This window comes from Dendropsophus ebraccatus, chromosome 7, assembly GCF_027789765.1.
Source record: "Dendropsophus ebraccatus isolate aDenEbr1 chromosome 7, aDenEbr1.pat, whole genome shotgun sequence".
NCBI classification, from domain to species: Eukaryota; Metazoa; Chordata; class Amphibia; order Anura; family Hylidae; genus Dendropsophus; species Dendropsophus ebraccatus.
The window spans coordinates 3,253,829-3,277,253 of NC_091460.1; the positions used below are offsets into that span (position 1 = coordinate 3,253,829).

General features: G+C 51.4%; 2 protein-coding genes across 6 annotated transcripts in view; both read left to right on the forward strand.

Annotated features, from left to right (window-relative positions):
- LOC138797147 (zinc finger protein 345-like) overlaps nt 1-23,425 on the forward strand; it is a 165,366-nt gene that overhangs the window by 39,601 nt on the left and 102,340 nt on the right. For 4 of the 5 annotated variants that reach the window (XM_069976951.1, XM_069976953.1, XM_069976954.1 and 1 more), the window contains 2 exons: nt 4,496-4,690; nt 4,764-7,370. In XM_069976951.1, the coding sequence (XP_069833052.1) occupies nt 4,496-4,690; nt 4,764-6,064 (1,496 nt within the window). In that variant the 3' untranslated portion in view covers nt 6,065-7,370. Of the gene's footprint in view, nt 1-4,495; nt 4,691-4,763; nt 7,371-23,425 lie in introns of those variants that run through there. The other variant, XR_011363894.1, reaches the window with a different exon arrangement.
- Nucleotides 7,520-7,888, forward strand: LOC138797126 (octapeptide-repeat protein T2-like). The gene has a single exon (XM_069976925.1). It carries the CDS (start codon nt 7,520-7,522, stop codon nt 7,886-7,888), a length of 369 nt encoding a protein of 122 aa, XP_069833026.1.

The following is a 23,425-nucleotide window of genomic DNA, read 5'->3' on the forward strand; positions in this document are numbered from 1 at the left end:
TCTACCACTCTGTCCCCTTCCCTTCCCAATAACCACAGACACCGTTCTGGAATTAAATGGCCACAGCAGCTGTTTATTACACCAAGTATAAAACATATCAAAACTGTAACATATTTATTTTGACGGGGCGGTCCTCGGAGCCCCAAAAATCCCCTCAGGCGGCTTATTAAAACTTGACCCCAACTGCACTCAGGATTTGCCTCTGGCCGACGGGCCACATAACCCAGAGGCACCAACTAAGCACCTGTGTGCGTATAACTGTACCCCTTTTAATGGTGGCAAACTACAGCCGCCCAGCCCAATAATTGTATTTACTTTTCCCGGGAGTCCGGAACCACTCCGAGGTCCCCTCCCACCACAACCAAGTCCACACCAACCCTGAGGACCCCCACCGCCACAGACGCCAACTTCTGACCCCTTAGGTGTTGGCGTCCCGCCACACTCGGAGCCCCACATCAATCCCGTCCCGGACACCCAGCGACCACATGTCGGTGCATACAGCGTTTAGGTGTACCCCATCCCACCTCCAGTATGCTCCAACACCCGCCTCCAAGTCCATATGCCGCATAGCCACCGCCCCATTACGCGCCATAAATCTCCCCATGGCTCTGTTCACTTTAATTCGCGCCTTGTTAATCCGTGCTACCGAGCGCGCCCCCCGCCACACCTTGCGCAGCACTATGTCCGACCAGACCGTCACTAGCTTCGGAAACTGTGACCATAACCGAAGAAGGTCAAACTTCATGTCGGCCACCAGCTCCCTGATCGGTCGGGCCCCTAAATCGTTCCCCCCCTACATGAAGTAACAGCACATCCGGCTCCCTATCCAACCTTACATAACGATGGAATTCCGGAAGCACTCTCCTCCACGTCATGCCTCTCTCCCCCAACGATCGAACCACCACCTCCGCACGTAAAATGCCCAGTTGCCGTCCGTCCGGCCGCACCGCTGCACGTAACGCTCCCCAGTATACAAAAGAATGTCCAAGTATCCACACCAAACGCGGCTCGGGACCTGAGGAGGAAACAAAACAGATAACCAACAACGTGCACAACACCCTGTAACCATAACAATCAACTCCTCCCCATCCACCCCCATCCTCTAACTGCCTGCTCTCCAGCCGCCCGAAGCGGATGTAGGAACGAAAGCGTTCGGATTCCCATCGCCCAATGTGGCGAACTACCTCACTCAGGCCCTCACAACCCTACCTGCACCCCCAATGATTCCAAAACTCCAAATGACACCGGACGACGCTGATCCGCCACCCTGTAACCTCTCCGAAAACCCCTTCCCGCCTGACGCACCAAAAAGGCCTTCGTAACGTCAGGAAGGCCACGCAACTTTCAGCCAAACGCTACCCCCGCCAATATCCTGTTCAGCCTCGGGACCGTCCAGCCCTCCTCCCGGCAATTACCAATCAATAACAAAAACCCCCATTCCCCCTCCCCCAATCGTCCCCAGGTATCCTGCCACTCCACCCAATGCGACCAAGCCGCCTCGTAACCTCGCCATGTATTCCGTGTTACCGACTCTCTAATCAGGCACGCAGCAGACCGAAGGGCAGCCTCCACAATTCCTCCGGAAACAGATCCCCCCTCTCGTTCGCGTCCAGAACCAGTGACCGGAAACGATCCCACTGTGAACGAGAGAGAGAATCAGCAATGGAGTTAGAAACGCCGGGCACATGCACCGCGGTCACCCAAGCGTTCAACGACAAACACTGCAATACTTGATGCTGTAGCAACCGCACCACCGGGGGGGACGATGCCGACAACCCGTTAATTGCTGAAACCACGCTCATGTTATCACAGTGAAATCGCACTTTCTTGTTCCTGAACCTGTTCCCCCAAATGGTAACCGCCACCAGTATGGGAAAAAGTTCGAGCAACGTAAGGTTCCTTACCAGCCCCGCCCTTTGCCACGACTCCGGCCACAAACCCCAACACCAACTCCCCTGCAAAAACGCCCCGAAACCCCCAACCCCAGCCGCATCGGTAAACAAATCCAAGTCCGGCGCCTCCACAACCAAGTCCATCATCAGCGACCTCCCGTTATACGACGCCAGGAACGACTCCCACACCCCCAGGTCGTCCCTCAGCTCTCGCCGCAGCCGCACGAAATGATGGGAGCATGTGATACCTGCCGTCGCCTGGGCCAGGCAACGACAGAAAACACGCCCCATTGGCATGAGCCTCGCCTATAGCGTCCAGAAAGCAAAACAGGCCGCAGCAATGCTCAGGTGCCTTTTCCCCAATAACACTGGCCAGGATGGAGAACGCCTGCAACCAGTTAGTAAAAGTTTGAGGTATCAACCGACACCTCTTCTTTTCCTCCTTGTCCTTTTTCTCCTCAGACGGCTTCACCTTATCCAGGTTAAATTTCTCTAGCGGCAATAGTGAGAAAATCTCAACATATTCTCCCCACCATATCTTCTCCCGCACTTCCGGCTTGAGGTGTGCCCCCAACGGCCCCTCAAAACACACATACACCTCCCCCCGAGCCGCATCCCCCAGTCTCACATATTCCCCCTCCCCGTCCACCTCCGTTTCCCTGCCCTGGGCCCTACCCAACCCCCCTCCGCCACCAGAGGCCGGCGTCTCCAAACCTGCCCCACTCCCGCTAGGCCCAGCCACACTGCCACTCACCCCCCGGACCCCCGTTCACGCAGGTACCTGTGATCCTCCCCCGCCCACTCCCGGGCCAAAACCAGCAAACAACTCCTTCCGCCCATACAACAATGTCCCCAAACCCCCCAGCTGCGCGTTCCCCAACCCCCCCAACGCAGGCGCTGCTACAGCTGCACACTCACCCGGCTGTCTGGGACCGGCGGGCCCAACAGCGGCCGATTCTGGATCCGGACGCACGGCTTCTCCTCTCTCCTGGGCCTCTGGTCTGCGTCGGCTGGCTTCCGGTGACTGGCGGCGACCAACATCCGGCACCACCTGACGGCTGGCTTCCGGTGGCTGACGCTGGGGCACTTCCGGCTGAGGCTGATGATGTCACTCATGTTCGTCACTCTCGCGACGCTCAAAGCCCGCGTGGCTCCGCCCCCTCACCTCCGCTGGCGAGTGGCGCCGATCATCCTGAGCCCGACCATGGCTGCTGGCGTCCGAACCAGGGGAACTCTGTTCGCAGTCCTCCCCACGCTGAGAGGCTGCCGACTGCGGCCCCCGCCTCCTTCCTCTGCTGCTTCTCACCGCAGCGGTCCCCCGCCGAGCTGGCGCTCTTCTCCCTCCAGGCCTCGCTGCACCAGCCGCTCTGGACCCCGATCCACCCGCGACGGCATCTGAAGGAGGGGAGAGGACTTCTCCCCTTGGCTGCGAGTCCCGCCTTGTAGAGGGATTCCTCCCGGATCCTGCACGCCGGGCGGAAGCGGCCCTGCCCGCAGCAGAACCCGGAGGGTCCCTAGAGGGGCTCCCGATTCAGCACCGGACCCGGGCGGTCACTTCAGGGCTAAGACGCTCAGGAGGACGTGACCTCCTAGTCCATCTCGGAGGGGAAGGAGCTGGCGGCGCTGCTTCCCCGGACCCCAGCAGACCTTGGAGTTGGGTCTGCAGCCATTCCTGGCCCCGCTCATCGGCCATCCTCCTCAGCCTCTCCATCAGAATCTCGGCAGACATGAGGCAAGCAATACAGCGCAGCAGTACAGGTAAGACGATTTCTGCCTGCTAAACCACAATGGGTGACCACCCCCACTCGTGGCTAACTTTTATACCCCGGCCCCTTCAGCTACTCCCCCCTCTTCCTTCTGACCAACCACCTATTCTGTTTACTTCTCCACACTCACTTTTCCTCCTCCCCCCTTGTGCACGTGCTCCCCACCTGCTCACACTGAGCCTGTTGCCCCCCATCTGACCTGCTACTGGCCTGTCAATCCCTGTCATGAGGGACTCCCCTTATGCTGCGCACTAGTCCGTCCCCACTTTACCAGATTGTAAGAGCTTTTCACACTATATGACAAATGGTAATGTAGCCGGCTCTTGTACATTACGGGCAGTGGTAGAATCCCAGTCTGTACTCATGGAGTGAATGACCCCCTTCTTTTTCTTCTACTTTACCCACTACACAATTTCTGTCTTTGTGTCTATCAATTCTTTTATATACATAGATAGAGAGAGATGAAACAACCATGTCTCCTTTCCCCTATACTGCTCAGAAGAGGCTGTTGTTTCCTTGTCCTTGGCCAGGTGATCACTGATTGGTGTGATGTCAGTGGTGGGCGGGGTTACAGATGGCTAGTTACAGTTTGCCATTGACAAGAGACGATACAGAGATCACTTGACCTCTGTCTCAAAAGGGAGGGGGAGGACAGAGGAGTGGAGACAGAGTGGACCAGGAAGTGAGGATTTCCAGCAGCTTCAGGGTGTGAGTCAGGATGTGCTGCAGACTAACCGACCCATTCATGGAATACAAACTTACTACTCACAACTTACTTTCTCTACTTTGTAGTTTTGTTTTTTTTTAGGGAAAAAATATCTATTTTACCCTTTACAGGAAATCCCAGTGAGAATATTGTGCTACTGCTGAATTATAAAGAAGAGCATGAAGGTGCGGAGCAGCACTCCTCAGGAGAAGCCCTCCTCCCCCTTACTGTACATCCAGGACATCACACTACAGATCTATCATATAATCCTCCTGACCATGAGGAATCTTCTCCCGACCACTCGCACACTGCGACCACAAGGACAGGTGAGGAGGGGGTGGGCAGGATTTAAAGAGAGAAATGTGGAAAGTTATATAAAAAGCTCAATTCTTTTAACAGACAGAAGTCACACAGGCGAGAAGACATATTCCTGTTCAGAATGTAAGAAATGTTTCTCAAGGAAATCCGTTCTTGTCAGGCATGAAAGAATTCACAGAGTTAAGAAGCCATATTCATGTTCAGAATGTAAGAGAAGTTTTCCCTGTAAATCAAGTCTCGTTAAGCATGAAAGAATGCACACAGGAGAAAAGCCATATTCATGTTCTGAGTGTGGGAAATGTTTTATGAAGAAATCCCAACTTGATATACACGAGAGAAGTCACACAGGGGACAAGCCATATACATGTTCAGAATGTGGGAAATGTTTTTCAAGTAATTCGGCTCGTTTTAGACACGAGAGAGGCCACAAAGGAGAGAAGCCATTTTCGTGTTCAGAATGTGGGAAATGTTTCTCGGATAAATCTGTTTTAGTTTCACATGAGAGAACTCACACAGGAGAGAAGCCGTATTCCTGTTCAGAATGCGGGAAATTGTTTACACATACGTCCCAACTTGTTATTCATAAGAGAAGTCACACAGGAGAGAAGCCATATTCATGTTCAGAATGTGGGAAACGTTTCTCAAATAATTCAGCTCTTTTTAGACATGAGAGAGGTCACACAGGGGAGAAGCCATTCTCATGTTCAGAATGTGGAAAATGTTTTTCAGATAAATCAGTTCTTGTTACACATAAGATAATTCACACAGGAGAGAAGCCATATTCCTGTCCAGATTGTGGAAAATTGTTTACACATTCATCCCAACTTGTTATACATAAGAGAATTCACACAGGTGAGAAGCCATATTCCTGTTCAGAATGTGGGAAATGTTTCTCAAATAAATCTGTTCTTGTTAGACACGAGAGAATTCACACAGGAGAAAAGCCGTATTCCTGTCTAGAATGTGGGAAATTATTTCAGCAGAAAGGACATCTTGTTATACACGAGAGAATTCACACAGGAGAAAAACCATATTCATGTTCAGAATGTGGGAAATGTTTCTCAAATAATTCAGATCTTATAAAACATGTGAGAGGGCACACAGGAGAGAAGCCATATTCATGTTCAGAATGTGGGAAATGTTTTACACATAAATCAGTTCTTGACACCCATGTGAGAAGTCACACAGGAGAGAAGCCATATCCATGTTTAGAATGTGGGAAAATTTTCATAAGTAAATCCCTACTTGCACAACATTTGAGAGGTCACACAGGAGAGAAGCCGTATACATGTTCAGACTGTGGAAAATGTTTTACAATTAAAAAAAGTCTTTCCAAACACGAGAGAGTTCACAGAGGAGAGAAGACATATTTATGTTCATAATGTTGGAAATGTTTTGCACATAAACCAGTTCTTGTAACACGCTTGAGAAGTTACAAAGGAAGCGAAGCCATATTCCTGTTGAAAATGTTGGAAAGGCTTTTTACTATCGCAAAACTAAGGAATCGTCAGAGAAGTCACACCGGAGAGAAGACGTGTTGACTTGTGGATAATTCAAACATTTCTTTACAAACAAATCACATAGAAAAGAAACTGCTTGTTCTTGTCTGGAATGTGAGAAATGTTAATGCAGATAGGAGGCTGTGATCTGTGAGCGGGATCCATGGGGGAAAAGAACAGAGACGGCTGTGATCTGTGAGCGGGATCCATAGGGAAAAAGTACCGAGGAGGCTGGGATCTGAGCGAGATCCACGGGGCAAAAGTAGTGAGGAGGCTGGGATCTGTGAGCGGGATCCATGTGGGAAAAGTACTGAGGAGGCTGGAAGTTGTGAGCGGGATTCATGGGGGAAAAGTACTGAGGAGGCTGTGATCTGTGAGCGGGATCCATGAGGGAAAAGTACCGAGGAGGCTGGGATCTGTGAGCGGGATCCATGAGGGAAAAGTACCGAGGAGGCTGTGATCTGTGAGCGGGATCCATGAAGGAAAAGTACTGAGGAGGCTGTGATCTGTGAGCGGGATCCATGGGGGAGAAGTACCAGGGAGGCTGTGATCTGTGAGCGGGATCCATGAAGGAAAAGTACTGAGGAGGCTGTGATCTGTGAGCGGGATCCATGGGGGAGAAGTACAGAGGAGGCTGTGATCTGTGAGCGGGATCCATGAAGGAAAAGTACTGAGGAGGCTGTGATCTGTGAGCGGGATCCATGGGGGAGAAGTACAGAGGAGGCTGTGATCTGTGAGCGGGATCCATGGGGGAAAAGTACAGAGGAGGCTGTGATCTGTGAGCAGGATCCATGAAGGAAAAGTACTGAGGAGGCTGTGATCTGTGAGCGGGATCCATGGGGGAAAAGTACTGAGGAGGCTGTGATCTGTGAGCGGGATCCATGGGGGAAAAGTACTGAGGAGGCTGTGATCTGTGAGCGGGATCCATGAAGGAAAAGTACTGAGGAGGCTGTGATCTGTGAGCGGGATCCATGGGGGAAAAGTACTGAGCACAATTTTTTTTTCTTTTTCAATTTATGAGAAATATTTGATTTTAATTGATGTAATATATATATTATTTGTTAGAATTAATTTTTTCTTGCCTGGCTATGCCTCGGATTCCTGGTGCTGCCCCTTAGGTCGTCTATATTATTTTTATACCATCCGCTAGATGTGGCAGATTATGGTCTAAAATAAATCTTGATTTGTATCTGTATCGTTGTGGATTGTTGTTGTGCAGCAGTTGTTATCTATCCACAGGGGGGAAGTGAGGAATGTAATAATGTAATACCGCTGCAGGGCTGTGTGAGTGGTTGTGCTGGACGCACACTGCTGCTCCAATTACCCTCTGTGGGACTGATGAGCACCACTCACTTCAGGCAGCGGAACGAGACTGAATGCGGCAGGCGACAGAGAGACGGAACGTGGGAGGGCGACAGAGAGAGACGGAACGTGGGAGGGCGACAGAGAGAGACGGAACGTGGGAGGGCAACAGAGACGGAACGTGGGAGGGCGACAGAGAGAGACGGAACGTGGGAGGGCAACAGAGAGACGGAACGTGGGAGAGCGACAGAGAGACGGAACGTGAGAGAGCGACAGAGAAAGACTGAACGTGGGAGGGCGACAGAGAGAGACGGAACGTGGGAGGGCGACAGAGAGAGGGGGAACGTGAGAGGGCGACAGAGAGAGACGGAACGTGGGAGGGCCACCTCACACAGACGTCGGTGATTTTCCAGTGGTTACCCTCCATTCAGCATGGCTGGTCGCAGGGATAAGAAGACGGAAACCCCACGCCACCCGGTGACCCGTTCCACGGGAGGTTCCGCCTGCATTGACCGGTTCCTGCACCCCTCCGGTCCCAGACCGCTGGCTGCTGGAGGCAATATGGCGCCGGCGGCCTCCTCCTCGCGCCCCTTACCTGCTCTCCCCGCTGGACAGGATGATTCCCAGGCAGCTTGGGCGGACTCGGGCGACAGTGACCGGGATCCGTCTGACTGGCTGCCGGACTCTGGGCCGCTACCTGCCAGGACTGTACGCCACACTATGGAGACCGCCTCCTCACCAGGTGCTGTGGTGCAACAAGCCATAGCCGCGGTGCGGAATGAGGTGGAGGCCCTGGCCCAGCGCACCTCGGTCACTGAGGAGACGTCCTCCGCCTTTACTGGGCGGATAGAGACGCTGGAGAGGGAAATGGTGTGCAACCGAGCACGCACACAGCAGCTGGCCATACTTCTCGATGACCAGGAGAATAGGGGACGGCGTAACAATGTCCGTATCAAAGGCCTCCCCGAATTGCCACATGATGAAGACCCAGCACGGAGGGTCTCAGAGCTTTTCAACATTGCTACTAACCGCCCCCTGGAGTCTACTTTTGCCATAGACAGAGTCCGACGCGTGGCGAGGGCCCCTGCACGCGGCACCTCGGCCCCCAGAGATGTTCTGTGTAGGCTGCATTATTTTGCAGAGAAAGAGGCTATCATGGCGGCGGTGCGGAACTCAGGTACTGTACAGTACGAGGGAGTCCCGGATGTCTCAGTGCGCACCCTCTTCATGCGCCGCCTGCTACAGCCCGCATTGGCAGCCATTAAAGACGCGGGTGCTACCTCTCCCTTCCCCCTCCCCCTTGTCTGTCACCCTATCCTTCCGCCTCCCCTCCTACCTCACGCCCACCCCGCCCTTCCTATGGCCTCCCGCTTACAGACTCAGCTCAGAGTGGGGTCCCTCAATGTTAAGGGCTTGCACGACAGCGGTAAAAGGTCCATCATGATGAACCTCTTTAAAAAGCAGAATATACAGGTGGACTTTGTGCAGGAAACCCATATGCTCTCTTCTCATAGGTTCTCATTAACTAACTCCTGGTTTCCTTTTGCTTATCATAGCTTTTCCCCCATTCAGAAAGCTAGGGGTACCAGTATCCTGATTTCTAGAACCCTGCCTTGGGAATTGCTGGAGTCTCGGTGTGATGATGAGGGTCGAATGCTCATGGTGAAGGGTCGTGTCATTTGCCTCCCTCTACCTCCCCAACTCAGGCCAGGCACATGCAATGCAAACCTACCTTGACGACATTGACGAATTCGCTGAGGGGGTGCTGGTTGTTGGGGGTGACCTTAATGTGGCGCTGAACCCATCTGTAGACACTTCTAGGGGCTCCTCCCATGTGAACCGGACGCAGCTTGCCCTTTTAGACTCACTCCTACACGAACATCATCTAGTGAACACCTGGAGACTATGCCATCCTAGGGACAGAGACTTTTCCTTTTATTCCCCGGTACACGATGTTTTATCCAGGTTGGACTACTTCCTCCTGAAACATAGAGACTTACCCCTTCTCCAGGCTGCTGACATAGATACCAGCACTTTTTCGGATCATGCCATGGTCTCCTTGGTACTGATTCTCCCCCGAACCGTGCCCCTCCCAGTGGCATTGGCGGCTTAACCCCTCTTTAATCCAGTACGTATCCAAACGGTCATTAGAGGAATTTTTTGCTTACAACGTCCCTGGAGATACTTCGGCCGCAGTGGTATACTTCGGCGCATAAGTGCGTTGCTAGGGGGATTTTGGTGAAACATGGGGCGAGACTCAAGAGGGAAAAGGCGGCGAAAACCTCTCGCCTGTTGAGGGAACTCCAGGAGCTGGATCTCGCACATAAATCGGCCCCGACCCCTGACTTACAGGGGAGATTACTGGCTGCTAGAGATACCCTCAAGACCCATCTCCTCGATAAAGCTAAAGCATCCCTGACTAAGTGCCGGCGTCATTTTTATGAGTTTGGGAATAAATGTGGCCGGACCTTAGCGCGTGCACTTAGAACCCAACGAGCTCAGACTTATGTACCTCAGGTGACCGCTCGGGGGTAGCGGAGAACCTGCCGGTTGGCATTGCGAGAGTCTTCAGGGACTTCTATGCGTCCTTATATTCCACCGACCAAACCAATCCTCTCACGCTTAGCCGCTCCTTTAAATCCCGAGTGCAGGATTATATCTCCAGATCTGGGCTTCCACGGTTGTCGGATGAATCCTTGACTTCGCTGTAAGTGCCGATCTCTGAAGAGGAACTGCGACTTGCCATTAAGGTGTCTCAGACGGGGAAGGCTCCAGGGCCGGACGGTTTTACACTGAATTATTATAAGGCACTATCTCCCCTTCTCGTCCCCCACTTCCTATCTGCCTTCAATTCATTGGCGGAGGGCGCCCCTCCCCGCCCTGACATGACTAGGGCGGTAATTGCTGTTATCCCTAAGGAGGGTAAAGACCCTTCACTCTGTGCCAACTACCACCCAATATCTCTGCTGAATGTGGACTTAAAGCTTTTCGCAAAGATATTGGCCACCCAACTATCTCCCCTGTTGGGGGCCGTCATTCACCGGGGCCAAACGGGTTTCCTACCCGGACGCGAGGCTCGCGACCATACCATACGTGCAGTTGGCCTGATCCATAAAGCCTCTCTCTCGCAGACACAGCTTATGCTTCTCTCCACTGACGCCGAGAAGGCTTTCGATAGGGTCAACTGGACGTTTTTGGAAGAGACCCTTAGGGCCTTGGGTCTGGGTTCCACTTTCCTGTCTTGAATTATGGCTCTGTATTCCAATCCTTCCGCAGTGGTCCGGGTGAATGGCGTCCTCTCAGACAGCTTTGCTATGCAGAACGGGACGAGGCAGGGGTGCCCACTTTCCCCTCTCATTTTTGTTCTGGTCCTGGAGCCCTTCCTGAGAACCGTTCGTTCATGCGAGGATATCCGGGGGTTGGGGGTGGGGAGCAACATGCATACGATCGCAGCATATGCAGACGACCTTTTGTTTTTCGTCACAAATCCAGTGGTGACGCTCCCTGTTCTCATGCGCGAGTTGGAGCTATACGCCTCACTTTCCAACTTCAAAATCAATTACTCGAAGTCGGAGGCGTTGAGCATATCGCTGCCAGCAGACGTGGTGACCTCCATCCGCTCCTCCTTTAGGTTTCGCTGGGCCTCTAGGACTCTAAAATATCTGGGCATCTACCTCACTCCAAATCTGAAGGACCTCTACGCGGCCAATTTCCCTCCTCTATTGGCTAAGATTCAATCCTGCTGCTCGTCTTGGAGCAAAGGCCTTTTCACTTGGTTTGGTTGGTGGGCCATTTTTAAAATGAACCTTCTCCCAAAGCTCCTCTACGCTTTTCAGTGCCTGCCGGCCAGGGTTCCGAGGTCCTTTTTCCGGGTGGTGGCCTCAACTCAATCCAAATTTATATGGGGTTCCAAACCGGCCCGTGTCAAACGTACTCTTCTTTGCCGTACAAAAGATAATGGGGGAGTGGCGCTGCCGGACATCTACTCCTACTACATTGCTTCAGCCCTAACTAGAGTGGTGGATTGGTGCAGACATTTTGACTTGAAACCTTGGGTGCGAGTAGAACAGTCTTTTACCAATGTTCCTCTTGCATGTGCCCCCTGGGTGCCTAGTACGATTTTGGGCACCCTTAGGGCTCGTCCTACCATTGGTCCGACAATCAGAGTTTGTGATGTTCCGACGGTTTGTGCTCGCCTGCTTCCCTTACACTCCCCCATGACGCTGGTCTTGGGACACCCCGCGTTTACCCCTGGCCTTAATGACCCCGGGTTTGGCGCCTGGACACAGGCGGGCAAGTTTAGGGCCCCACACTTCATGCCCTCCACAGCGTGGCTCTCGCAGGCTTACCTCAAAGCCATCTCTGACCCGAGACCCCTGGGTAGGTGGCGCGTCACTCAGCTTGTTCACTTCCTGCACACGTTGCCACCAGCGTCTCAATTCTCCTCTTCTAAAACTTATCTGGAGACACTGTGTGTGGGATTTGGTCAGCTGCGTCACGCTCTATCGCTTATCTACGCCGACTTGATCTCCCCCCTGACCAGGAACCTCCATCCTTTCTTACGAAATGGGAGTCTGATCTCCATCTGAGCCTGACCCCTACACAGAGAACCGTTGTTTGTTTTTTTTTGCAAACAAATTTTTTATTGTTTTTGCAGAGAAAATATACAACTACAAAATAATAAGGCATATGGTAAAGAGCTGCAACGCTGCATTCAGCTAGGTCGACATGACATCATAAAAATAGCCACTAAACAATAACAACAAAAATTCCCCCTTCCCCCCTCCCTTTCCCCTATTGCTCGTGGTGTGGAAAACCGGTAGTCATACTCAGATAAAAACAACTCCATGTTTCTAAGGAGCAGATTGTAAGCTTAATGGCCCTAGAGTATCAGCCAGGTCAGCCCTCATATACCAAGTGGTATTGCGGAACGGCCAGACTACCCTCTTGATCTCTGTTGGGTTCAGAAACGCTATCATGAATTTCTTCCATTTTTTGAAGAAGGTCTTTGCCCTTTTTTCCCTAGATGGCTCAGCATCTAGCTGATCCATGGTAAGATATGTTTTGACCTGGCTTATCACCTGCTCCATGGTAGGCATCTCCTACGTTAACCAGCACTGTAGGAGGCAACGTTTAGCCACTAGTAAGATAGTATGGATTAGGTGTGTGACACCTGCGTCATCCGGGGATATATGAAGAATCATCAGGTGGGGGTCCACAGGGATACGGACGTGCAATTTACTCTCAATCAGAGTCACCAAGGACTGCCAGAAAGATTCCACCCTGGAGCAGGTGAACAAGCCATGAAACGGATCCGTCAAACTTTCTCCACAATTGGGGCATGCAGTGATTCTTTCAGGGTGGGCAGGTGTCCTAGGGAAGCTGAACCCGTAAGTGGCATGGTGGAGGATTTTAAATTGTGTCTCCCTCCATTGCTCATTTATCACCGCCTTACGTGTTGTCGCCCACCCCCTAAGAATTTGGTCCCCAAGATCCGGGAGTGGAAGTTTAGATTCCCAGTAGGAAAACAGCGAGGGAAGAAGACCTGCAGTCAGTGAGTTTCTTAGAGTGAGATATAGAAATGACAGAGTGTGGATAGGGTTAGAGGTTTCCACATAGACAGCTATTGGATTCGATGAAAGCTCACCTTTAAGATTTCAAAGTCGTGAAAAGAGAAAACCATGTACCTGTTTATAGGCCAAAAATTGAGTTTGATCAATACCATACTTTGACTGTATCTCCGGAAAGGTGAGGTACCTCTGCTCCCCCACATGGATGAGGTCTAGGGCAGAGTGAACCCCCCTCTCCCTCCACCCTACAAAGGCTGGATTTTGGTATCCCTGGGCAAACTCCGGGTGTCGCCAAAGACGCATATGTTTGCTCATGAGGGTTTGGAGACCCATCAATTTTCTGCTATGTTGCCAAGCTTTTATTGTGTCCCTCAGCATGAGACAGCCTTTCACCTCCTTGGGAAGGTGGGCGTAGCTTGTATGCAAAAGTCCATTTAAGGTCCATGGGGCAACTAACTGGGCTTCCAGTTCCAGGTTAGAAAAAAGGCTAGACCCCTTCAGCCAGTCAACGACATGCCTCAAGAGGCAGGCTAAATTGTAGGATCTCACATCAGGGAAGTTAAGGCCTCCCTTATCTTTAGGAAGGATTAACTTCCTCCGTGCAATTCTTGGTCTCTTAGCGGCCCAAATGAATTTCATGAAGGATGAATTTAAATTGTCTATATCCTGGTGTTTCAAAAGGACTGGGACTGTCTGCAGTGGGTAAAGTAACTTAGCAAACCCCATCATTTTAAGTAGGGAGGTGCGTGCGAGGAGCGACAAGGGTAGGTTAGACCACTTCTGTAGATCCGACTGTATTTTGGCGATAATTGGGGGGATATTGAGGGAGTAAAGAGAGCTAGGCAGTTTGCCGATCTTAATTCCCAAATATGTGATAAAGTGCGGGGCCTGTTTAACAGGAAATCGATGGCTCCCACCTCTAGGACTATGGTTTGGGGTCGTAAGGCGTAAGATCTCACTCTTATCAATGTTAACTGTGAAGCCAGTAAAGGTTCCAAAGTCCTGCAAATAATTAAACACCGTAGCTATGTCTCTATCCGGGTTGCCCAAGAATACCAAAAGGTCATCAGCAAATCGAATCACTTTTAAGTCGTCTGGCCAACCCGTATCCCCTACACATCTCGGACCGTTTGCAATCTCCTAGAGAGAGGCTCAATGGCCAGGTTAAAGAGCAGAGGGGATAACGGGCAGCCCTGGCGTGTTCCCCTATACAGGGGGAAGTAAGAGGATAGGAAGCCCGGGGTATGTATACGGGCCTGAGGAGCCGTGTATAGTCCTTGTATGTACTCAGAAAAGGGCCCACAAAAACCCATCCTCCCCAACACTTGATGCATCCATCCCCAGCTCACACTGTCAAAAGCTTTTTCAGCGTCAATAGAGAGGAGAGCTGGGGATGGATGCAAATGGGGCCTGAGCTGAATCTCGTCCAACACAGCCATAACTTTACGGATGTTCATGACCGCCGCTCTGCCCTTCACAAAACCCACCTGGGCCGGAGAGATGAGGCGTGGCATAATGAGGGCCAAGCGGTCGACCATGATCTTTGATAATATCTTTAGGTCTATATTTAACAAAGATATAGGCCGGTAGGAATTAGGGCTCTGGGGATCCTTACCCGGCTTCAGCATGACCTTTATGTGGGCCGTATTGGAGGAACTGTGCACCGGACATCCTGCCAGATAGGTGGCATAGAGGTTGCGAAGTGGCTGGCCCACCTCCTCTGAGAGGATTTTATAAAAATCCCCGGAGAAACCATCGGGGCCCAGGGCTTTCAATGGCTTCAAATGTGAAATCACTGCTGCGATTTCTTCCACTGAAACCGGAGAATTCAGAAAGGTCCTGTCCTCCTCGGAGAGAGTAGGAAGGCAGGCGTCGTCCAACCAGTCAGAGCAGTGCCCGGTTCCCATCTCGCCCGGAGGGACCAGTTTGCTATACAGGTTTTCATAAAACCTCTTCAGGACCTCATTGATTTTTTGGGGGTGTCTTACAACCTGGCCCCGATCATCCCTCAGATGGGTAATGGTCTGGGCGGACAGAGGGCCTTTGGCAAAACGCGCAAGAATTCTACCCGCTTTATTCCTATGGCGGAACAGTAATGCCTCAAAATAGGACCTTTGTAATCCCTCCTTCTCGAGCCAGAGTTCATATGCTGACCGGGCTTGTTGCCATTTCTGTCTAGTGGTGTTTGAGGGGGACGTTAGGAAGGCAGAGTACGCATCTCTAAACGCATTACTGAAGGTCATAATTTTATCAGCTACCTTCCTCTGTATGGTGGCCTTATAGGCCATTATATGGCCCCGTAACACAGCTTTGGCCGCATCCCAGTATAGCTGTGGTTGGGAGATGTGAGCGTTATTTGTCGAGGCGTATTCTAACCACCATCCTTTTAAAAGGGTCTTAAACTCGTCGTCCTTGGCCAGTCCTGTTGGAAACCGCTATATAAAATCAGTACCTTTTGGCAGCTGGGTGGTTAATGTACAAAGCATGGGGGCATGGTCTGAGATGACCATGTCCTCGATGGAAAGAGATTCCACTCTATGTAGGAGAGGCGGGGCCAACAGGACATAGTCAATTCTCGACCAGGAATCGTGGGGAGGTGAGTAAAATGTGTACTCTCTGGAGTCTGGGTTTAAGTGACGCCAGGAATCTATTAGGGAGGTCTTGCGGCACAATGAAGCAAGTGGAGTCACTCTGAGGGAGGGAGAGATGCGGTAAGGCCCTCCTCTCATACGGTCTTCAGTAACGGAGACTACTTCATTCATGTCCCCGGCAACTAGTTTGTTCGGGGTTGGGTCAGCCAATATTCTATCAGTAAGGTCAGAGAAGAAAGAGGGTTGCAACAGTTGGGCCCATTGTAAATCATCAAGTCCTCAGATGGAAGACGTATATGAATTGTACAAAGTCTCCCTTCATCATCGCTATAGGTTTGTGTGATCTCCCCACTAAATGAGCGGTTAACCAGGATAAGAACCCCAGCCTTATGATTTACTGCAGGAGATCCATACACATCTTTAACCCACAGTTTCTTAAGTCTGAAAAAAATCATCCCCACCTAAGTGGGTCTCCTGCAGTAAAGCAATATCCGGTTTGAGTTTTTTAAGGTGTTTTAGGACCATTACCCTCTTGTGAAGGGATCTAAGCCCCTTTATGTTCCATGATATTATACGCAGCATGGGTATGTTTAATGTAGATCAGAGTAGAAGTGACTGAAAATAAGAGTACCACCACACGAGCAAAAGTTCCCTCCCCCCCCCCCCCCCCAACAAACCCCTTCCCAACAAAAACAGCAAACCCAACGACCAGGCCCCCAGAAGGCCAACAATATCACCGGCGTCCTGGAGGTTTGGTCTGCAGACCTCACTTTTTTCCACGCAGAGCACCTTCTTATCGAACATAACGTCCCGCTGATCATCATCTCGCTGCTATGTCCGTGGGTAAAGATATAAATGTCAGCACCTCATTAGCTACGGATCCTGTACCCACAAGGCTGCCAATCCAAGGAGTAAACATAAGGGGGAGAAGGGCAGGGACTAGCTGTAATGGGGATCTTAACTGTAGATCTCATGGCCATAGTAGGGTAATAGGAAGGTAAGTATCCTCAGGTGCATGGAAAGAGTAGAATCATCCCATAACGTCGCTGCTTGGCACCGATGCTCGACGGCTACGTTGTTCCAAGGGCGGAGCGTACCACTCATCCTCACGGTTGTGCATGTCACCTGCGGAGTTGTCCCGTTGGTGTTTCTGCGGAGACTTGCGCTGACGATTCTCGTTGGAGCGGTCTCGCGGTAGTCCCCCAAATATATCGGCCATCCCGCTCTTCGCTGCCGCCGGTGTCCGGTAAGTAGAGAATGAGCCGTCAGCGTGGAAGACGCGGAGTGTCGCTGGGTAAAGCAAGGCAAATCGTATGTTGCAACTGTATAATGCAGAACAAATCGGGGTGAATAGCTTGCGTTGGCGGGTGGTTTCAGCGGAAAAGTCCCCAAAGATTAATAGTTTGGCGTCCTGGTAATATAGTCCCTCCGAGGAGCGACGGAATGCTCGCAGTATCTCAGATTTGTCAGTGAAATCCAGATAACGGACTATAACTTGGCGCAGTCGCACCTGATTTTGCAGTGCTGCGTGAGAGGTATCACCCTCATATCCCCGCACATCGGGACCGAGACGGTGTGCCCGTTCCACCTTACACTTGCGATTCAGGCCAAGTAATGAGGGGATTGTTGTTTCACAGAGTTGTGCTAAGTCCTTTTGTGCCACAGTTTCTGGTACCCCGATGATTCTCAAATTATTGCGCCTGGAGCGGTCCTCCAGGTCTTGAATTTTATCCCACAGGCGCCTCATCTCATCAGCCGCATCTTGAAAAGACGAGCCTGTTCCCTCCATATGGGACTCTAATTCACAAATGCGCGTCTCCACCTCCGAGAGGCGGCGGCCATGTTGCTGTACCTCAGTTTTCAGTTGTTGCAATGATGCCATGACAGTGGCCGCAAGCGTTTCTTGTATCTCCGGTGTAAGTTTTTTAGCCACCTCCACCGCCAGCTTTTTATAATCAAAGGTTAGCATATCTCCATCCTCCTCACCATCCGAAGCGCAGGCAGTGGATCGGGAAGGAGAGCCGTCTCGCGAGGACGGCGCCATGTTCTCTCCTGGGCCGGAAGTGCGCTGGGTGTCGTTCCCCGTCCTAATAGTGGATTTAGATCGTTTCTTGACCCCCATGCTTTGGACAAATCGGTCCATATAGGAGAACCAGTGGACCTAAGGGTGGTTGCCGCCCGATTAATGCGGTAGTGCGGGTATGAGGATGCTTATCAAGCCGGTCAGTCACGGAGCTGCAGCACGGCGCGTCTTCACTGCATGGCGCCGGAACCGGAAGTCCCAACCGTTGTTATGTCTCTGGTACACAAGAGCTCTGTGAGCTCGTGGTTTCAAGAGGCTGGCTACAAGCTCCTATCGCGTTGGTACCTGGTACCGATGCGTCTACATGCGATCTGGCCCGAAGTGGACCCTACCTGCTGGAGGTGTGGTACTGCGGAGGGCACGATCCTTCACATTTTCTGGTCCTGTCCCTCCCTAACGTATTCCTGGGACAAAGTGAAGGAGATCACGCGCCTATGTAATACCTGGCGGGCAGGCTCCTCTCTCCCTATGTAATACCTGGCGGGCAGGCTCCTCTCTCCCTATGTAATACCTGGCGGGCAGGCTCCTCTCTCCCTATGTAATACCTGGCGGGCAGGCTCCTCTCTCCCTATGTAATACCTGGCGGGCAGGCTCCTCTCTCCCTATGTAATACCTGGTGGGCAGGCTCCTCGCTCCCTATGTAATACCTGGAGGGCAAGCTCCTCTCTCCCTATGTAATACCTGGCGGGCAGGCTCCTCTCTCCCTATGTAATACCTGGCGGGCAGGCTCCTCTCTCCCTATGTAATACCTGGCGGGCAGGCTCCTCTCTCCCTATGTAATACCTGGCGGGCATTATGTTTCTTGTACAGCTTAAAGGGCAGACAGTCTTGTCCAGGAGCGGACCCGTTCGGGGCACCCTCCAACACTTCCTCCAGCCCCCCTAGAGTAATCGGAGCCCCCAACCGACCCTTTTGTTCTTGTGTTATTCTTGGCATACAGGCCCTCTGGAGCAGCCCTTTCATGTCCTCCCGACTCACCACACATTCAGATGTGTAGAGTTTTTGGTAAAAGACTTTAAAGCCGTCCAGAATGCCCTCATGCGTGTTTATTATTTCGCCTTCTGGGGAGCGAATTACATGGATGTCTCTACTTCCCTCTTGATTTCTCATTAACTTCATAAGCATCTTATTTGGAACCCCAGACTCACAGTATCTTTTCTTAGCCATAAAACCCGTTTGTGCTTGGGCCTTATCCAATAAATATTCATCCAGTTCTTCTTGGCCTATCAGTAATTTATTTTGTGCTTCCTGTGTTGGATCCCTCCGAAAACCTTCATCTAGTAACTGGACCTTAGCCCTTAACTCTTCCTCTTTCACTCTAAATAGTTTTTTTTTACTCTGTATGATTCCCCTATATTTCCCTGTAATAACAGCTTTCATTGTGTCCCATACTATTCCTAATGGTGCCGTGCCTATATTTAACCTCCAAATATCCTTTCTCTGCTTCTATTATGTGACTATTTTCTATTAAATCTAACCAGTGAGAGTTTAATTTATAACTTCGCGGTGCGATGCTTCTATGTGAGTCTAGCTCCACTAACAGTGGAGCGTGATCGCATCGTGTTAAATAGTTTACCGAACCAACCCACCTTACCCTATGTGCATTTACTAAGGCCATATCTACCCTGGACTGGGTATTGGGGTATTGCCGGACCTGTTCCAGCAAGAAAATTTTTGCATCTCAGGGTTTCTCTCACGCCATATATCAGTCAGTCCCAGCTCCCCAAGAATTAAGGGGGGGGGGGAGTGACCAATTCCTTTTTTTGGGGAGAACATTCACACTCGATCCTTATGTTCACACAGAACTGTATTAAAATCACCAGTAACCAACACCGGGCAGCCTTCTTTCTTATCAGCGTATGCAAACAGTATCTCTCACGAGTATCACAAGTATCACAAGTATCCTCACGAGGAGGAGGAGGAGGAGGAGGAAGTCACAAGTACCCTCGAGGGTACTTGTGACCTCCTCCTCCTCCTCCCCGTGAGGATACTCGTGACTTCCTCCTCCTCCCCACGATGGTACTTGTGACTTCCTCCGCCTCCCCACGATGGTACTGGTGACTTCCTTCTGTTACCTTTTCCTTTTAAATATTTCTTTGAAGATGTTTGGCCTCGTACGAGTGCAGATTGTTTTGTCTTTATGCAGCTGTTATATATACTGTGATATGTATATACTCCGTGTATATATATGCTCCATGTGTGGTTGTCAATAAAAACGGATTTTACATAAAGTTATCAGAATATTTGTCCGTATCTAAAACCTGATGGCTTCCTTGGTGTCTATTGCCATGACGCCAAACACCCACTGAACTGGGAACTAAGCGAGACGTCGTCCTGTGTGTCACCGCCAGCGTCCGTGCTGCTAAACACCAAAGCAATAACAGCGGCCGTAACCAACCCAGCACTGCCGCATCCTGCAACCGAAACGGTGAGGAAAATACAATAACAAAGAGCGGCACAACATAAACCCTAACACAACCATATATATATATATATATATATATATATATATAACCAGTGTCGGACTGGGGTACCTTGGCCCACCAGGGAAATTGATTCTTGGGGCCCACCCAATATATAAAGACATAATCAGCGCCAAACCTTTCACGTTAGTACAGCGACTTTGCATAGAGCTGCGTATGTGACCAGCAACGCTCGCTCACTGCCAGTCACTTATACAGCTGTTACTGATTTATGCAGTTGTGGTAAAACTGCACCATTTATGTAGAAACTTTAATGAAATTCCAACAATATTGCTGTAAAAACACATAAAAAATGTCATGTGTGAACACAGCCTCAGAAGATGAAGGAAAAAATGACCATCTAGTCTGCTCCTCTATTACACTCTCCAGCAGAGGAGACCCATGACGGTTTTGCCTCACCATAAGGTGTTGGGCTGGAATAAGACTTTAAAGGACCATCATGAAAGGCATATCAGTGGTCAGCGTGTAAACCTGGCTTTAAAATGTAATCTGCCATTTTATACATCTACTAGTAGAAGAGAGCGAACACCATGCGGCGCACATAGCGTATTACTGCAGAACAAATGTGTGTAAGTGGATAAACTTGCTGCTCACCTTGGGCGGTCATGTTACAAGCCCAACGCCGCCAGTCACTTTAGCGGTGGTTTGTACACCTTGATGCCGCTTGCAGCCCTTTCAACAGAACCAGGAGACTTGGTACAATAATTCAGCAGCGAAGACAGCACCAAAGTAGTCAAAAATCTTGTGACTTTATTCACTCCCTCTTGTGCAATGTTTTGCCTTACTCAGAGCTAAAACGAAACATCGCGCTAGAGGGTGTGAATAAAGTCACAAGAATTATTACTACTTTAGTGCTGATACTGCTGCTGCTCCAGAGGGGGTGTAGTCTGGTGAGGGGGGTATTATCCTACCTATCACTGATACTACTGCTCTGGAGGGGGTGCAGTCTGGTGAGGGGGGGCATTATACTACCTATCACTGATACTGATGCTGCTCCGGAGGGGGTGCAGTCTGATGAGGGGGTATTATCCTACCTATCACTGATACTGCTGCTCCGGGGGGGGGGGGGGGGTGCAGTCTGGTGAGGGGGCATTATCCTACCTATCACTGATACTGCTGCTCCGGAGGGGGTGCAGTCTGATGAGGGGGCATAATCCTACCTATCACTGATACTGCTGCTCCGGAGGGGGTGCAGTCTGGTGAGGGGGTATTATCCTACCTATCACTGATACTGCTGCTCCGGAGGGGTGCAGTCTGGTGAGGGGGGGCATAATCCTACCTATCACTGATACTGCTGCTCCGGAGGGGGTGCAGTCTGGTGAGGGGGGTATTATCCTACCTATCACTGATACTACTGCTCCGGAGGGGGTGCAGTCGGGTGAGGGGGGGGCATAATCCTACCTATCACTGATACTGCTGCTCCGGAGGGGGTGCAGTCTGGTGAGGGGGTATTATCCTACCTATCACTGATACTACTGCTCCGGAGGGGGTGCAGTCTGGTGAGGGGGGTATTAATCCTACCTATCACTGATACTTACTGCTCCGGAGGGGGTGCAGTCTGGTGAGGAGGTATTATCCTACCTATCACTGATACTTACTGCTCCGGAGGGGGTGCAGTCTGGTGAGGGGGCATAATCCTACCTATCACTGATACTGCTGCTCCGGAGGGGGTGCAGTCTGGTGAGGGGGGCATAATCCTACCTATCACTGATACTGCTGCTGCTCCGGAGGGGGTGCAGTCTGGTGAGGGGGGTATTATCCTACCTATCACTGATACTACTGCTCCGGGGGGGGGGGGGGGGTGCAGTCTGGTGAGGGGGGGCATTATCCTACCTATCACTGATACTACTGCTCCGGAGGGGGTGCAGTCTGGTGAGGGGGTATTATCCTACCTGTCACTGATACTACTGCTGCTCCGGAGGGGGTGCAGTCTGGTGAGGGGGGCATAATCCTACCTATCACTGATACTACTGCTCCGGAGGGGGTGCAGTCTGGTGAGGGGGTATTATCCTACCTGTCACTGATACTGCTGCTCCGGAGGGGGTGCAGTCTGGTGAGGGGGTATTATCCTACCTGTCACTGATACTGCTGCTCCGGAGGGGGTGCAGTCTGGTGAGGGGGGGCATAATCCTACCTATCACTGATACTACTGCTGCTCCGGAGGGGGTGCAGTCTGATGAGGGGGTATTATCCTACCTATCACTGATACTGCTGCTCCGGAGGGGGTGCAGTCTGGTGAGGGGGGCATAATCCTACCTATCACTGATACTACTGCTGCTCCGGAGGGGGTGCAGTCTGATGAGGGGGTATTATCCTACCTATCACTGATACTGCTGCTCCGGAGGGGGTGCAGTCTGGTGAGGGGGGCATTATCCTACCTATCACTGATACTACTGCTGCTCCGGAGGGGGTGCAGTCTGGTGAGGGGGGGCATAATCCTACCTATCACTGATACTAGCTGCTCCAGGAGGGGGTGCAGTCTGGTGAGGGGGGGCATAATCCTACCTATCACTGATACTGCTGCTCCGGCGGGGGTGCAGTCTGGTGAGGGGGGGCATAATCCTACCTATCACTGATACTACTGCTCCGGAGGGGGTGCAGTCTGGTGAGGGGGCATAATCCTACCTATCACTGATACTGCTGCTCCGGAGGGGGTGCAGTCTGGTGAGGGGGTATTATCCTACCTATCACTGATACTGCTGCTGCTCCGGAGGGGTGCAGTCAGATGAGGGGGTATTATCCTACCTATCACTGATACTGCTGCTCCGGAGGGGTGCAGTCTGGTGAGGGGGGGCATAATCCTACCTATCACTGATACTGCTGCTCCGGAGGGGGTGCAGTCTGGTGAGGGGGGCATAATCCTACCTATCACTGATACTGCTGCTCCGGAGGGGGTGCAGTCTGGTGAGGGGGGCATAATCCTACCTATCACTGATACTGCTGCTCCGGAGGGGGTGCAGTCTGGTGAGGGGGGCATAATCCTACCTATCACTGATACTGCTGCTCCGGAGGGGGTGCAGTCTGGTGAGGGGGGGCATAATCCTACCTATCACTGATACTACTGCTCCGGAGGGGGTGCAGTCTGGTGAGGGGGGCATAATCCTACCTATCACTGATACTGCTGCTGCTCCGGAGGGGTGCAGTCAGATGAGGGGGTATTATCCTACCTATCACTGATATTACTGCTCCGGAGGGGGTGCAGTCAGATGAGGGGG